Raw genomic sequence first — 13,673 nt, 5'->3', positions numbered from 1 at the left:
GGCGGGCGGCATTTTAAAATCGCCCCGGACAGCGGAGGACTTCTCCGCTGTCCGGGGCGATTTAAAAGCCCCTGGGAAGGCAGGCAGGGGGGAGCAAAGACTTTCGCCCCCTGCCCGCCTTCAGAAGGTGTTCCCACCCCCCCCCCCGCCCGGCTTTGCAGCAGCGCTACGAAGCCCGGCAGCTGGGGCAGCTGTTCCCGCCCCACCTCCCCACTTCGGAACATCGTTCCGAAGTGGGGCGGATGGGGCGGCTGTTCCCGCCCCACCTCCCCCCTTCGGAACATCGTTCCGAAGTGGGGCGGATGGGGCGGCTGTTCCCGCCCCACCTCCCCCCTTCGGAACATCGTTCCGAAGTGGGGCGGATGGGGCGGCTGTTCCCGCCCCCCCTCCCCACTTCGGAACATCGTTCCGAAGGGGGGCGGATGGGGCGGCTGTTCCCGCCCCCCCTCCCCACTTCGGAACATCGTTCCGAAGGGGGGCGGATGGGGCGGCTGTTCCCGCCCCCCCTCCCCCCTTCGGAACATCGTTCCGAAGGGGGGCGGATGGGGCGGCTGTTCCCGCCCCCCCTCCCCCCTTCGGAACATCGTTCCGAAGTGGGGCGGATGGGGCGGCTGTTCCCGCCCCACCTCCCCCCTTCGGAACATCGTTCCGAAGTGGGGCGGCTGGGGCGGCTGTTCCCGCCCCACCTCCCCCCTTCGGAACATCGTTCCGAAGGGGGGCGGCTGGGGCAGCTGTTCCCGCCCCACCTCCCCCCTTCGGAACATCGTTCCGAAGTGGGGCGGCTGGGGCAGCTGTTCCCGCCCCACCTCCCCCCTTCGGAACATCGTTCCGAAGTGGGGCGGCTGGGGCAGCTGTTCCCGCCCCCCGCTTCGGAACAGCGTTTTAAAATGCTGGGGGTCGGCAGCGAACGCTCCCGACCCCCAGCATTTTAAAACCTCCCCGGGACAGAGACTTCTCTGCTGTCCCTTGGAGATTATAAAATGCTGGGGGTCGGCAGCGAACGCTTCGCTCCCGCCCGCCAGCATTTTAAGATCGCCCGGGGCAGGCGGGGGGAAGGCAGGGGGGGGGAGCAAAGACTTTTGCCCTCCGCCGGCCTTCAGAAGAGGTCCTCTTCTGAAGGCCGGCTGTGGGCGAAAGTCTTTGCTCCCGACCGCCAGCATTTCCCTATGGGCTTTCGTCTTGCGATGCAAGCCCATAGGGAAATTCGTCTTGCGAAGCGCCTCCAAAACAGAAAACCCTTTCGTCTTGCGGGTTTTCCGTCTTGCGAGGCATTCGTCTTGCGGGGTACCACTGTACTATATTTAATTTACTGCTGCAACAATAATAACAATGGATTATAAAACCATTATCATACTAAAGCTGATTTGCATTTTTTAAAGAGAAGGTACAAGGTGAAGAAACCACAACACTGTCCAGAGCAACTTTCCCTGAAGAGGGAAACTTCCATAATCATAACTGTTGCCAAGGAGCAGAGTTATGATCTTGGGACTGAGCCAAACAAAATGAAACCAGAAAATGGATAAGATGGCATTAACATGGCCCTTTGCTGTATGTGCAGTTTGCTGCAATTGTACTTTTGAGAGTTTGCCACAAAACATAAACTCTGTCCTCTTTGGTTTGTTTACACTTCAGGTGTAAATAACTTCCGTTGTCACTTTATGGCACCCTATTTATTATGCTATTATAATTGCATCTCCTATCAAAATGACAAATGAGCTTTGTTTGTCTGTACATATTTGAGAAGAAAGGCCAATCCAAGATTGACGTATTTGGCCACAGATACCACAGTGGCAGCCAGACTAACTAGAATGATATCATGCCTGGTAGGCCAGATGTTTTACAATGACATCCTCAAACTTCACACCTGGGATGGCCAGTTCAGTATCTTCCTGGTCTGTGCCAATTTGGCATGTATTTATTCATACTGTTCCTTTTCCGCATTTAATCCGTTAGTAAAAAAAAGAAAAGCTGTACAAAAGTTTGCGTTTTAATAAATACTTAAATACATATTTGATGACAAAACATTGTTTTTATTTATATCATTTCTGTACACAGGGAAATCTCAAAGTGACTTACAGATCCTGCAGAATATACACCGCTTACAACAGAGCAAATGCAAATTAAAGTTTTGTTGAAAAAGTGCTCATCAATTATTATAAAAAGGGCAAATCCTGCCCCACCCAGAAAAAATATGAACACCACAAACAGGCCAGAATCATTCTGCCATATAATCACAGTTAACAACCAAAGGATTTTGTAAACAGGAATGTTTTAACGAGGCATCTGAAATCTGACAGCACTGTATTTCCCTGGAAAGAACATTCCACAAATGGGGAGCCACTACTGAAAATCTCCTTTTTCACATTGCCACCCTCCACACTTCCCTCAGAAGGGTCTCTGGATACATATTTCTAAATATGAAGGCGCCACTGTGATTGGTAGAATTGATACATTACCCAAGGCTAGTAAATGAAAGTTGACAAGAGTTTTGCTTTCCACCCATTGCATCAGCTCACCTTTTAACCATAAGAGATAGACTACCATTCATTGAAATGGGAATACTTACACCAGTCATGTCAACAGTATGAACATAACTAAGCTTCTCTGTTGGCTAGCGAGGCTGCTCTTACACCTTAATAACTGTTGATCTATATGGTTGTTGTACTGTGTATTTTGGGTCTATGGACCACAATAAAGCTGTGAGAGAGAGATAGAACATAACTGCACCTTTTAAAGTCCTAACGTCATATCCAAAGCTGTTATTCCACTAGAACAACAGACTTCCCCTCTTCTCGCCTCTCCCATCCACCCCCCTGTACACCCTGCAAAATTGGCTCCAGAGGGTGAACTCCATTGGGCAGATTTGGGGGGGGGTGCACACTGAAAAAGAGAAAGAGGACAGGGAAGTCCAATTCTGCGAGCAGCATTTTGCTTGTACCCATTGGATGCAACCCATAGTCTCTGGTGTAGTATTGCAATACCACATGAAGACCACAGAGCCTAGGGCAGCCTTCTGCAACCTGCTGCTGTCAGATACTTTGGGATGTAACTGCCATTAGCCCCAGGCAGCATGACCAGTGGTCTGCAAGCTGTAAGAAGGTAGGCAAAGGCTGCTCCAGACAGCAGTCCAGGTTTTCAAGTGTACTTTACTGCAGAAGCCAACTTAACATAAAAAAAACTAAAAAATAAACATTAAAATCACATTTTGTTTTTCAGGATTCTCAACCACACCTACCCTGGTGTATTTGTATTTTGTATTTTGTAATTTGTATTTTGAAAAACAAAATTAATTTCAAAAACAAAACAAAATGCAACACTGCACAATATCCCTTCTTTGAAAATATTTTCTCATTGGGAGCAGAAATGTGGAGAAATGTGGGTTAAAATTTGGAAGGGAAGCTGGAGGGGGCAGATATTATTCTGCTTTTATGATCCTCTGATCAGTCAGCATCATAGTCATAGGGAAACGGTAGTATAAACTTAATTCCTGAAAACAGTTTAGGTAGTTCCACTGCCCTTAACCTTTTGGTTGGTGGGGTGGGGGTGAGGATTTAGGAGAGAACACTCTGCATGGCAGCCACTGGGTTTTGGAATTTCCTTCCCACAGAGATTTTCTGGAACCTCATTGCATAGCTTCCGCCATATGCTGAAGATACATCTCTTTGCCTTGCCCTTTGACACTTGAGACACAGATCTATATTTTAGGACCTATTCTAGTTGTAATGGTAATTTGCCTTAAACTCTTTTTAATACTGTATTTTATATTTCTGTAACCCTCTCTAGGACTGTCTGGTGAAGAGTGGGTAATAAATATAACAACAACAACAACAACAACAACAACAACAACAACAACAACAACAACAACAACAACAACAACAACAGTATTGTTGCCTCAGAGGAAAGTCTTTTATCAACTATCCTTTCCTATAAGGGTTTTTCAAGTTGCTACCATTAGATCCAACCTGACAACAAACTTGTCCTATTCTTTAAAGTTTTTACACATATGTTAAGACATCTTTGGATCACTTGTTTTTCCCTCGGCTTTGAGGTGTAATGTTTGGAGACATTCTCGCAACAGAGCAACTTGTTCCCACAAAAGCAAAGAAAGATGTTCTTTCTTTCTGCCACTCCTCTTTGGCTAATAATAAAGTCTTTTAATATTAGCCCTGTACAATATTTAGTCATCATGGCTGCATGCCAATCTGCTGCTGCTGCTGTTAGAAATCAAATTAGACTCTTCCTGTAGTTCTCAACTCACAGGCAGGTTCTTCCTCACTCTTTTGGGGTCCCAGGCTATGTCCTTCAGCTGGTGGCTCTGGCCTAGTTCAGCTATATACCTACAGGAAGGTGAGGGCAAATACATTCCAGTTATCCAGGATCGCAAGCTCTTTCTGCCCCCTGGATTTTCGGGCCTCAACTATAGCCAGGAGTGTCTTTGCACAGTTAAAAATGTTGTGTCAGCTACATTCCTTTCTGGAATTTTCTGATCTGGCAACCATGTTCCGTGCCTTAAGTCCCCTCTTGCTTGAAAGATGTGTTACATAGGCTGCCTTTTCAAGACCTTTGGAAATGTCTGGTTGTCCACAATATGGCAGCCAGGCTTCTTATGTGAGTGCAATATAGGGGTTGTATGCTGACTACATTGGGGGCCAACCTGCTTCCAAAGTGCTGTTTTTTACCTATACAACCTGAAAGACCACCTTCCTGTATATAATCCTGCCTGAGAACTGAAATCTTCCAAAGAGAACCCCTTCTCCTGTCCCATTAGCTACTCACAACAAGACAATGCTCAGAAGGGCCTTTTCTGTGGTGGGCCCCAGGCTCTGGAACTCCCACCTCTAGAAATCCAGATAACTCCTTCATTGCTTGTGTTTAGCAGGGTAGTTATAACGGCTCTTTGAAACCAGGCTTTTGTACTGTCCTGTATATTGGGCTACTGCGAGTTTCACCGTTTTCTGTTATTTGATTACATTCTATAGGGCTTTACTCATCTTCTTGGTGAAAAACGGTGAGATGCAATTTCCAGTCTTGTCACTCCCCATCTTCAGGGGAATTGGACATGGGTTTAGTGGATCTATCTGTGTTGAGAGAACAATGTGCTTTCTGAACCAGACTGTAATGTCAATGCCTCCTCAGAAGTTCCAGCAGCAGATGAGCCCATGAACCCAGTGTCTCTCCACCTGGTGAGGGCACATTACTGTCTTTAGACCCTGAGGGCCCTAGCTCTGGGGCCACAGTAAAACTACAGCCGCCACCCCCATGTAGCCCACAGCTTCCTAAAACAGACTGGGCCTCTTTAAGAAAAGAGGTTCTGCTGAAGAGGAGCAGGCCTTGCTGCTCAAAGGAAGTTGTCACCCTACTGAAGCGAAATGTTGACGCAACAGTAGTCTGCCTTCCAGTTTAGGATCCACTTGGAACTATCCAAGGTGCTACCCAGATTGTTTCTTTGCCTTTCAGACTTTTGACCTCTCATTTGGCTGACCTTGCTTAGGCGGACTTGACATTTGCTTGATCTGACTTCACTTCCTGGATCTGGAACTGGTACATATGAGACCTGGTGCAATTTCCCACTTGGACTAGAAACCTGTCCCCTGTCCAACAACTGTCTGGGATAGATCCATCTGAGGATCCATTGCACATATTTATGCCATCATTCTGAATATTAAACAGCCATTTTTATAAAAATAAGCTAAAAGCATGCAAAAGAGAGAGAGAAAACTCCACTATTGTTACTATGAATTTCTGATTTACATGAAAGAAAAAGCATATCAGCTAAATTTGCAGACTTTGGGCTTATTGGGAATTGTGCATTAATTGGGATTATATTATAATAAGAGTATTATGCTCATACAATATTATAATTACTGGAAGTCCACATGAAATTCACAAAGAATTTGATTCTCATTGTCAACTACAGTGGTAGCTCGGGTTAAGTACTTAATTCGTTCCAGAGGTCCGTACTTAACCTGAAACTGTTCTTAACCTGAAGCACCACTTTAGCTAATGGGACCTCCTGCTGCCGCCGCACCGTCGGAGCACGATTTCTGTTCTCATCCTGAAGCAAAGTTCTTAACCTGAAGCACTATTTCTGGGTTAGCGGAGTCTGTAACCTGAAGCGTATGTAACCTGAAGCGTGTGTAACCCGAGGTACCACTGTAATACATTTTTAGTTTTAAAAACCTTCCAACAAAAAGTGCTAATTTGGGTTTAAATTCCAGTGTATGTGATTCTTATGGAAAATGCAATAGTTTTTGCTTTTCTGATCTCACCTTATCAAACCTCTGCAGACAATAAACTGATAGAGCTTTCCAAACTGCTCCTTTGTAGGAATGACACCAAGATGCCCATGATAATTACTTACATACCACATTTATATGCCACTCAATAACAGTGTTATCTAGGTGGCTTAAAATATCAATATTAAAATATAACAATCAGCTATAAAAGCACTAGATTCAAACATAATTTTAAAATATTGAAATATTAAAAAGGTATTTTAAAAGCCAGGTGAAAGGGCCTGGCACTGAAATGAACCCAAACAGGAGCCAGGCCTCTCTAGAGAGAATATTCCATAGTTGGACTACCACCAACAAAAAGTCTTTCTCCCTAATAGCCATGAGCTCCATCTCCTTTGGTCAGAGCACCTGGAGAAGTGCCTCTGAAGAACCCAAAGTTCAGGTATGCATCAATGGGAAGAGGCAACCTTTCAGCTACTGTACATTCTTTTGCAGGACTGTGTGCATTCTGAGAAACACCACCCCCTTTTTAAAGTATGTTTCTCACTCTTCCAGTACTAGGTCCAAACATTGTTTTGGAGCCAGAAGGCCATACAGTACTTTATTTGCATTTTTTGTTTCTAATAATGTAATTGCCATATCATTTTCATTGACATGAGTATTCATGCAGCTGGACAACATGCTGCACTCTTGCAACATGTTACGTTGCAAGAAGTCAAATGTGAACACTGAACTCTGCTCTACAAAAGTCTTTAAATGTGAACTCAAAAATCACAGTGGAGTTGAAATGAACTACATTTTTCTTACCAATTATTTTTTTAACCTTTAATGTTGTTGCCCTCACATTTTCAGCATTAGCTCTCCGAGCGCAAGAATTTGAAGCACACTTTCCCCCTTAAAAATGTGAGATACATACATTTTTAAACATCCTTACAAGGCTGTGGATTCTGCAGAAGGAACTCTCATTACTGAACAAATTGCCTGCCTTAAGTGTAGACCTGCCCTAACTCATCGGAAACAATTGTCTTGCATATTTCCCAATCCAGAAACCCATATCCATCCTTATGCAAAACTGGAGTATTTCTGCAAACAGGGAAGCCCTTTCACTGAAGATTTACTGCAAATGCAGCATTTCTCCTCCCTTGGAAGTGAATGGGAGACTTCTCATAGACAAAGGAGAGATAACTGGGCATTGGAGCTACCACATCTACATGTTACATTTTTCTAATGAATGTAATACTCTCTCTTTGTTTTTAAGAACATGTGCGCACTTAGAAGTTTTTGAAAATCAATGAATATTTAGTCATCAGTCATGCTGAGTCAAGAATGAATTACCTATTGAAGAGTGCATGTTCTTCATTATTGTACATCAGTCTACCATGCTAAGGGTTGCTGAATAAACATTTGATATATGGACAAAATTCTGAAAGGATGCAAGAGATATGGAAATAAAACAAACTGACCATGTGCATAACTTCAAAACCTATTGCTTTCAATCAGACTTAGTCATATTAAACTGCTACAAAATTGACAGACCCTTGAACCCAGAATCTACATTGGTTATTTGGGGGTTCAGCTGGGTGCTGGCAAACTGATTTCAGCTCTGCAAACCAGTATTAAACCAAAATATAAAACTAAATGCCATGGACTGTTCTGACATAGCCTGGTAAAGAAATGTTCCATCAAAATTGGAAAATTTTAATTTGTTCAAACTGGTAAATTGGAAATGCCAAATGATAGATTATTTGAAATTTTCTAAATTTTACTGATTTTTTCAAGTGGCGTTTCACCTTTCCTGACCAACATCCTGAGACAGACAAGAACCTCTTCATTTACAAGTACTAAGATCACAAATCCACAGGCTGTGAATTGTGTGTCCTAAAAGTCTTCACAATTTTCCCTTTGTATTTGTCTGACACTATGATGTTCACGCTTCATCCTTGATAGTAGTTTATGAAGTCTATTAACAAGCAAAGCTTAAAATATATATGCATATAGCAACAAATCAAACAGTATTTTCAGAATTAATGTAAACAGAATGCTGAATTCACTTGCAGATCATGTGAAGAATACATTTTGAAAACCTATAATCAAGTATACTTTCAAACAAGTTTTTCATTCATCAGTTAGATTAGTTATAATTGTATGTCACTTTTTTCTTACACACACACAATATTGATGTTAGCAACTAATGAAGAACTACTGAAAAGAATATCATTATTTTCTCTGGAGGAAATTTCATTGCATCAGCTTTTTGTCTTCAGATTAGGTTTTACAACTTCCTGTGTTCAGAGTATTATCCTGGCAGCTTCCTATGATAAGTTAAGAGAGCTATAACAACATCCCATCGTTGTTTTTATTTAATATCTTTATGATTTTCAGTTAAACACAAGGGGGAAAACATCTGCCACCTCACAATCTCCTTCATATTTATTTATACTGTATATCCTACCCAGTCATTCATTTCTCAGTCTTCTTCCACACAAGACTTGTTTAGGATGGACATGCACATTCATTTTCTGCTTATCTATCCAAATACATGCCATTATAGGCCCACACAAGTACAAGGGAAGGAAAGGAAAGTAAGTAGACATTAACATTGATGGGAACAGACCCCCTTTTTGTACAGGTAACCTGGGACTGGTTCACGCAAACACTCCCCTGCATTCCTCTATTTGTGATGGGATTGGGCAGAAGACCAGCTTATGTCTTCTCCATCATGCATATGCTTATATGTTCTGTATGTATCCAACCTTCTTGTCCTTACCCCTTAAAAATGGGTAAAAGGATGGCAAAAAGAAAGCATCAAACATTATATCATGGACACAATATAAAAGTGTACTAGGCCGTACACACACACACACACACACACACACGTGTTATGCCACTTAATGAAATCTGTCAGCAGTTTACATAAAAACAATAAAAATACAACTTTTAATAAAGTCTATCAAAAACTAGAAGAAACTGAGCCAAAAACACAACACAACCGTATACTGCAAATAAAATGGAACAGTACGAAAATAAATAAAATTAAAATAAAGAGTAAGAAACCAGAAAAGCTGGATACATTCAAATTTTTAAGAAGCATTTGAAGGTCTTTAGTGTCCCTCCCTCACAAATTACCTTAAGTAATTTTGTAAGGCCTCTGCTATCACTGATAGAAGGCTCACTTGCACGTTGTCACCAAGTAACAATCACTGGCCTTGATGCCCTACTGTTCGTTCAAGGTTTTCATCTTGCAATTGCATAATCAGCCTCCAAACGGATAAGCCAGATTTGTTTATCTTTGTAAAGCAGGGAAAATGCACCATACATAAGAAGAAAAATAAGAAGGAACAGATTTTCTCAGGAGGAAAAATGCATTTGTTTGCATTGTATTTTTGTATCTCATTGTTGCTACCTTGAGTGCAAGGGGGGGGAGGATAAATGTAGGCAAGTAAAATAATGACAAAAACAAAAAAATCATCCTGACCAAACGAATGCCATACCTTTAACCACAGCATATTTATACCTTAAACTTATGCAAACATTTACATGTATGTAAACATTTACACATACTCCTGATAACTGTTACACATATAACAGTTATCATTTTCTGAGTAAGATTGTGACTGTCCCATTGAGCTAATTGGAAAGGATTTGAACTTGGGTTTCCCCCCTCCATCTCAGACATGCCAACCACTACCCCACAATGGCTTTCTAACTATTAAATGAGCTCCAACGTTGATCATATCAAGTTCTTCCCTCTTATCAGTTTTCTGTTGACAGCGATATACTTATTTCTACAGCAGTGGCCTTTTCACAATTCACAGCACACAGTGCTTGACAAAAACATAAGACAGATAAATTAATACAGCCAATTAAAAAAACAAAAGGCAACATCAAGAAAGCAATCGCAAAGTTGTCCTAACTGGTCCTTACTGTTACTTTAGAGCAAACTTCTGTATTCCCCAGTGGGGAGGCAATTCCCCTTGCCCTTGAACCTGAGTAAGCAAGAGGACCAACCTGTCTTGAATACCTTCTCTGCTGCTGTCAGGAACCAAGTTGCAAGGGAAGTTCAGTTTCACAAGAGCAGCAAGTCAGAAGGAAAATAACCAGTCAGAAGCCTTGACATACTCAGGCTGCGAAATTCCTACCCGGAGCTTAAACAACCCAGACAACATTGAACATTTTCAAGTCCTGCGGATCTGCATGAGGCAGAGCAGCACGTGAGAACAATTATTTAAAAAACAAAAAACCATTGCTTAATTTTGGCAGCTCATACCCACAGCAAGGAAGCCCAAGACATTTCAATGGCGTTTGCTTCCATCTGAGGCATTCTTCAGGTAATATCCACAAGATTTGTTTCTCCCCCCCCCCTCCCCCGCCATCCTCCCAAAGAGAAGACTGACCTCCGAGGGAATCTGGCTGAAGTCTTCCCCCCTCCTGCCTGCAGCTCCCATTTATTTCATTCTTTATTTATTTATGAACGACGCGCCTGCCTCCCGCCTCCTGCCACACAAGCCCTCCACCGAGAGACACAAAGATCAGGACCATCAGCTCTGCCATCAGGCAATCAGGACGACTCGGCGTGGAGTGACAATTGCAGACAAGAAGCACCACGGAAGGGGGAGCGAGGGAGGGCTCTTCACCCTCGCCCTTGACATATCAGATAAATGGATAGAGATAGGAGCGGGTGGCCGGGGAAGTTTCCAGCCCCCCCCCCCCGCCCCGTCCAACCTGCGCGTTACATTGTCTCAGATTCCACAACAACTGAGGACGGGGAGAATTGAAACGATCTCCGTGTAGCTGAGGAGACGCAGCCAAAGCTGCCACCACCATCCCAGAGAACTGCAGTCAACCCCAGTCCTTTTCCTGCGGATCCCGCCCGCGGCGGGGGGTGGGGGGGTGTATGTGTGCGTGTTTCAAGGAGGCAGGTCCATTTCCCACCCCTTAAAATGGAATGTTTTAAAAGAAGAAGTGTGGGGAGGCAGAAGAGGGGCACCCGAAGTGCAGGAGGAGGACGTGGCAGCCGCTGTGGGCGCCTGCCCAGCGCGGCACTACCTCCGGGCGCCGAGGAGAGGAAGCGTCTCTCCTCCTGCTGCCACCCCCCCCGGCCTCGGCCTCTCTCTCTCTCTCTCTCTCTCTCTCTGGAGGGTGAGAGCGGGTCCTCCTGGCGTTTTGCTCGCTCCTTCCGCGCCCAAGCAAAAGTGGCGCCAGCAGCTCTGGGCTTCTGCAGCCCGCACGGCGGGGGATTCCCTTCCTTGGCTGCGCCCGAGTCCACACTGGCCCGCCTGGCCGCTCCTCTCCCGGGGGAAGCCCAGCCCAGCAGCGCGGGCTCGTTCTCTCTCTCTCTCTCCCTCAGCCGCCTCGCTCGGGACCCCCGCCACCGCTCGCCCTCTCTCGCCCGCGTGTGAGGAAACACCCCCAGCCCCGGCCGCCCCTCCTTCCCTCAGGAAGACGCGAGGCGACGGGGCCGCCGACAGCGCGGGAGAGCGGGCTCGCCAACAAGCCGGACTCCCGCCCCCCAACACACACACACCCCGCCCGGTTCACAGACCTAGGAGCTCCCGCCCGCCCCGTAGGGACCCTTCCTCCTAGGCCAGACGTCGTGTGGAAGCGCTTTCACCGTCCGCCGCCCCCCCCCCGCGCCGCCCTCATATCCCTCTCGCGCGCTCTCCATGCCTTCTCTGGAGAAAGTGAGAGCGGGCACCGAGCTTTAAATCTTCGCCTCGGCCACCCGCCCATGAAGACCCCCACAGGGCTGGCGGCGAGCGAGGAACAAAATAACCTTAATAATAAAAACCCCTTCCTCAGCTAGCAGCCAGCCAAGCCCTCCCCTCCCCGAGGAAAGGACAATAGCTCTCCCTCCCCCCGCTAGTGCCGCCGCCGCCGCCGCCACCCGCAGCCCCTTGACACTAGAGCCCCGATGTGGGGGGGGGGGAGGCCATTGTGTGCGCCCGGGCTCGACAATTTAGAAAACAAAACAACGCACACACATACACACAAAAAATACAAGAGAGGGAAATGGGGAGAGTGGCTCCTCCTCCTCTTCTCCAAAAAGGCCTGTTGGAAAACTGCACGGAGGAGCAGCAGCAGCAGCAGCGCCTGCGAGCCCCGCCACCATCTCTCGCTCGCTCTCGCTCTCTCGTGCCCTAGCGAGCCGAAGAGGCGAAAGGCCCCCGAGCGAGAGGAGGGGGATCTGTGTGCCCCAGAGCAGGGGGGGGGGGGGAGGCCCGATCGCTTTGTGTTACCTGCCGTGAAACCAGTCCTTGCAGGCGTCGCACTCGATCATGAAGCGGGTTACGTCGTAGGGCAGCCTACAGATGCAATAGACGGGCACCGTCGCCATGTTAGCTCCCTTCAAAACAACACTGGACTCCCAAGGCAAGCGAGCTCTGCGTGCGCGTATGCGAGAGAGAGGAGGGAGAGAGAGAGAGGCAGGCAGAGCCCAGGCAGAGCAGGCGGGCGGGCGGGCAGGCAGGCAGGCAGGGCGTCTCGCTGCAGCTCCCTCGCCGCTAAGGTAGATCCTCTCCTGATCCTCTCCTCCGTTGCCGAAGGGAAGCCGATCCGCCAGGCCTAGAGACGGCGGGAGAGGTCGCCCAGGATCGGGGCGAGAGAAAAGCCAAAACAAAACCCGGAGATTTCAAGAAGCGATCCTCAAGGGCGAGCTTGCAATGTCAGGAAAAATAACCAAGGGTTCCCGAAAGTTTGGCTGCATGGCTCCTCTGTCTGGCGCGGACTCCAAAGCGCACTGGAAGCTCTCTCTCTCCCTCTTTTTCCCCCCTCTCTCGATTTTTTTTTTTTTTTTTTTTGGTGGTGTTGGTAGTTGTGGTTGCTAAATGATCATTATTCCAAATGTTGGACGAAATGCATTCTATTGCATGCCCCCTGGTGACAGTACAGTACCGAGGCTTTTCATAAACACTCCGAAATGTAGCCCTTTCCTTGTAATGTCCTTACGTCAGCTTGCAACATTGTAATATTTCCTCTGATGGGGCTGGGGAGGGAGGCTGCAGAAAAGGGGAGGCGAATATGTGAAAACTCCCAAGCTTGGCACCGTGCAAAATTGTTGTGTTTTTTTTTTGAAGGGAAGAAAGGGGGGAAAAAGAGGGGGTAGGGGGAGAGGAAGAGAGCCAGTCTCAGAGCTGGAAAATAAACAGGGAGGCGTGCAAAGCGGAGACGATTGAAGGAGGGAGATTTTAAAAAATTACAAACGATTCAGTGAGGGATATTTGGAAGCGGGGTGGGTGAAAGAAAGCTCGCGGAAAGGGGAGGAGAGTAAGAGCGAAAGGGTCTTTTTAAAAATAAAAAATATTACAGAAACTTTAAAAAATACTATCGGCACATTGGAGGCTCTCGTCAACCCTTTTCCCAAAATTTGTGGGTTGGAAAGGGGACAGCAGCATCTATACCCAATGTGAGGTGAAGGAATCAGTAGGTCTCTTTTTCCCC

At 46.2% G+C, this 13,673-nt stretch overlaps 1 protein-coding gene across 2 annotated transcripts in view; it reads right to left on the bottom strand.

Annotated features, from left to right (window-relative positions):
* PHF2 (PHD finger protein 2) overlaps positions 1-13,399 on the bottom strand; it is a 125,035-nt gene extending 111,636 nt beyond the window's left edge. Inside the window, exon 1 of one of the 2 annotated variants that reach the window (XM_081176326.1) lies at positions 12,473-13,399. In XM_081176326.1, coding sequence (XP_081032452.1) covers positions 12,473-12,570 — 98 coding nt within the window. In that variant the 5' untranslated portion in view covers positions 12,571-13,399. Of the gene's footprint in view, positions 1-10,507; positions 10,590-12,472 lie in introns of those variants that run through there. The other variant, XM_081176327.1, reaches the window with a different exon arrangement.
* Positions 13,400-13,673: the final 274 nt, after the last annotated feature.

Source organism: Podarcis bocagei (assembly GCF_964188305.1).
Source record: "Podarcis bocagei genome assembly, chromosome: 2".
NCBI lineage: Eukaryota > Metazoa > Chordata > Lepidosauria > Squamata > Lacertidae > Podarcis > Podarcis bocagei.
The sequence above is the reverse complement of the archived record's forward strand: the minus strand, read 5'-3'. Positions and strand labels throughout refer to the sequence as shown.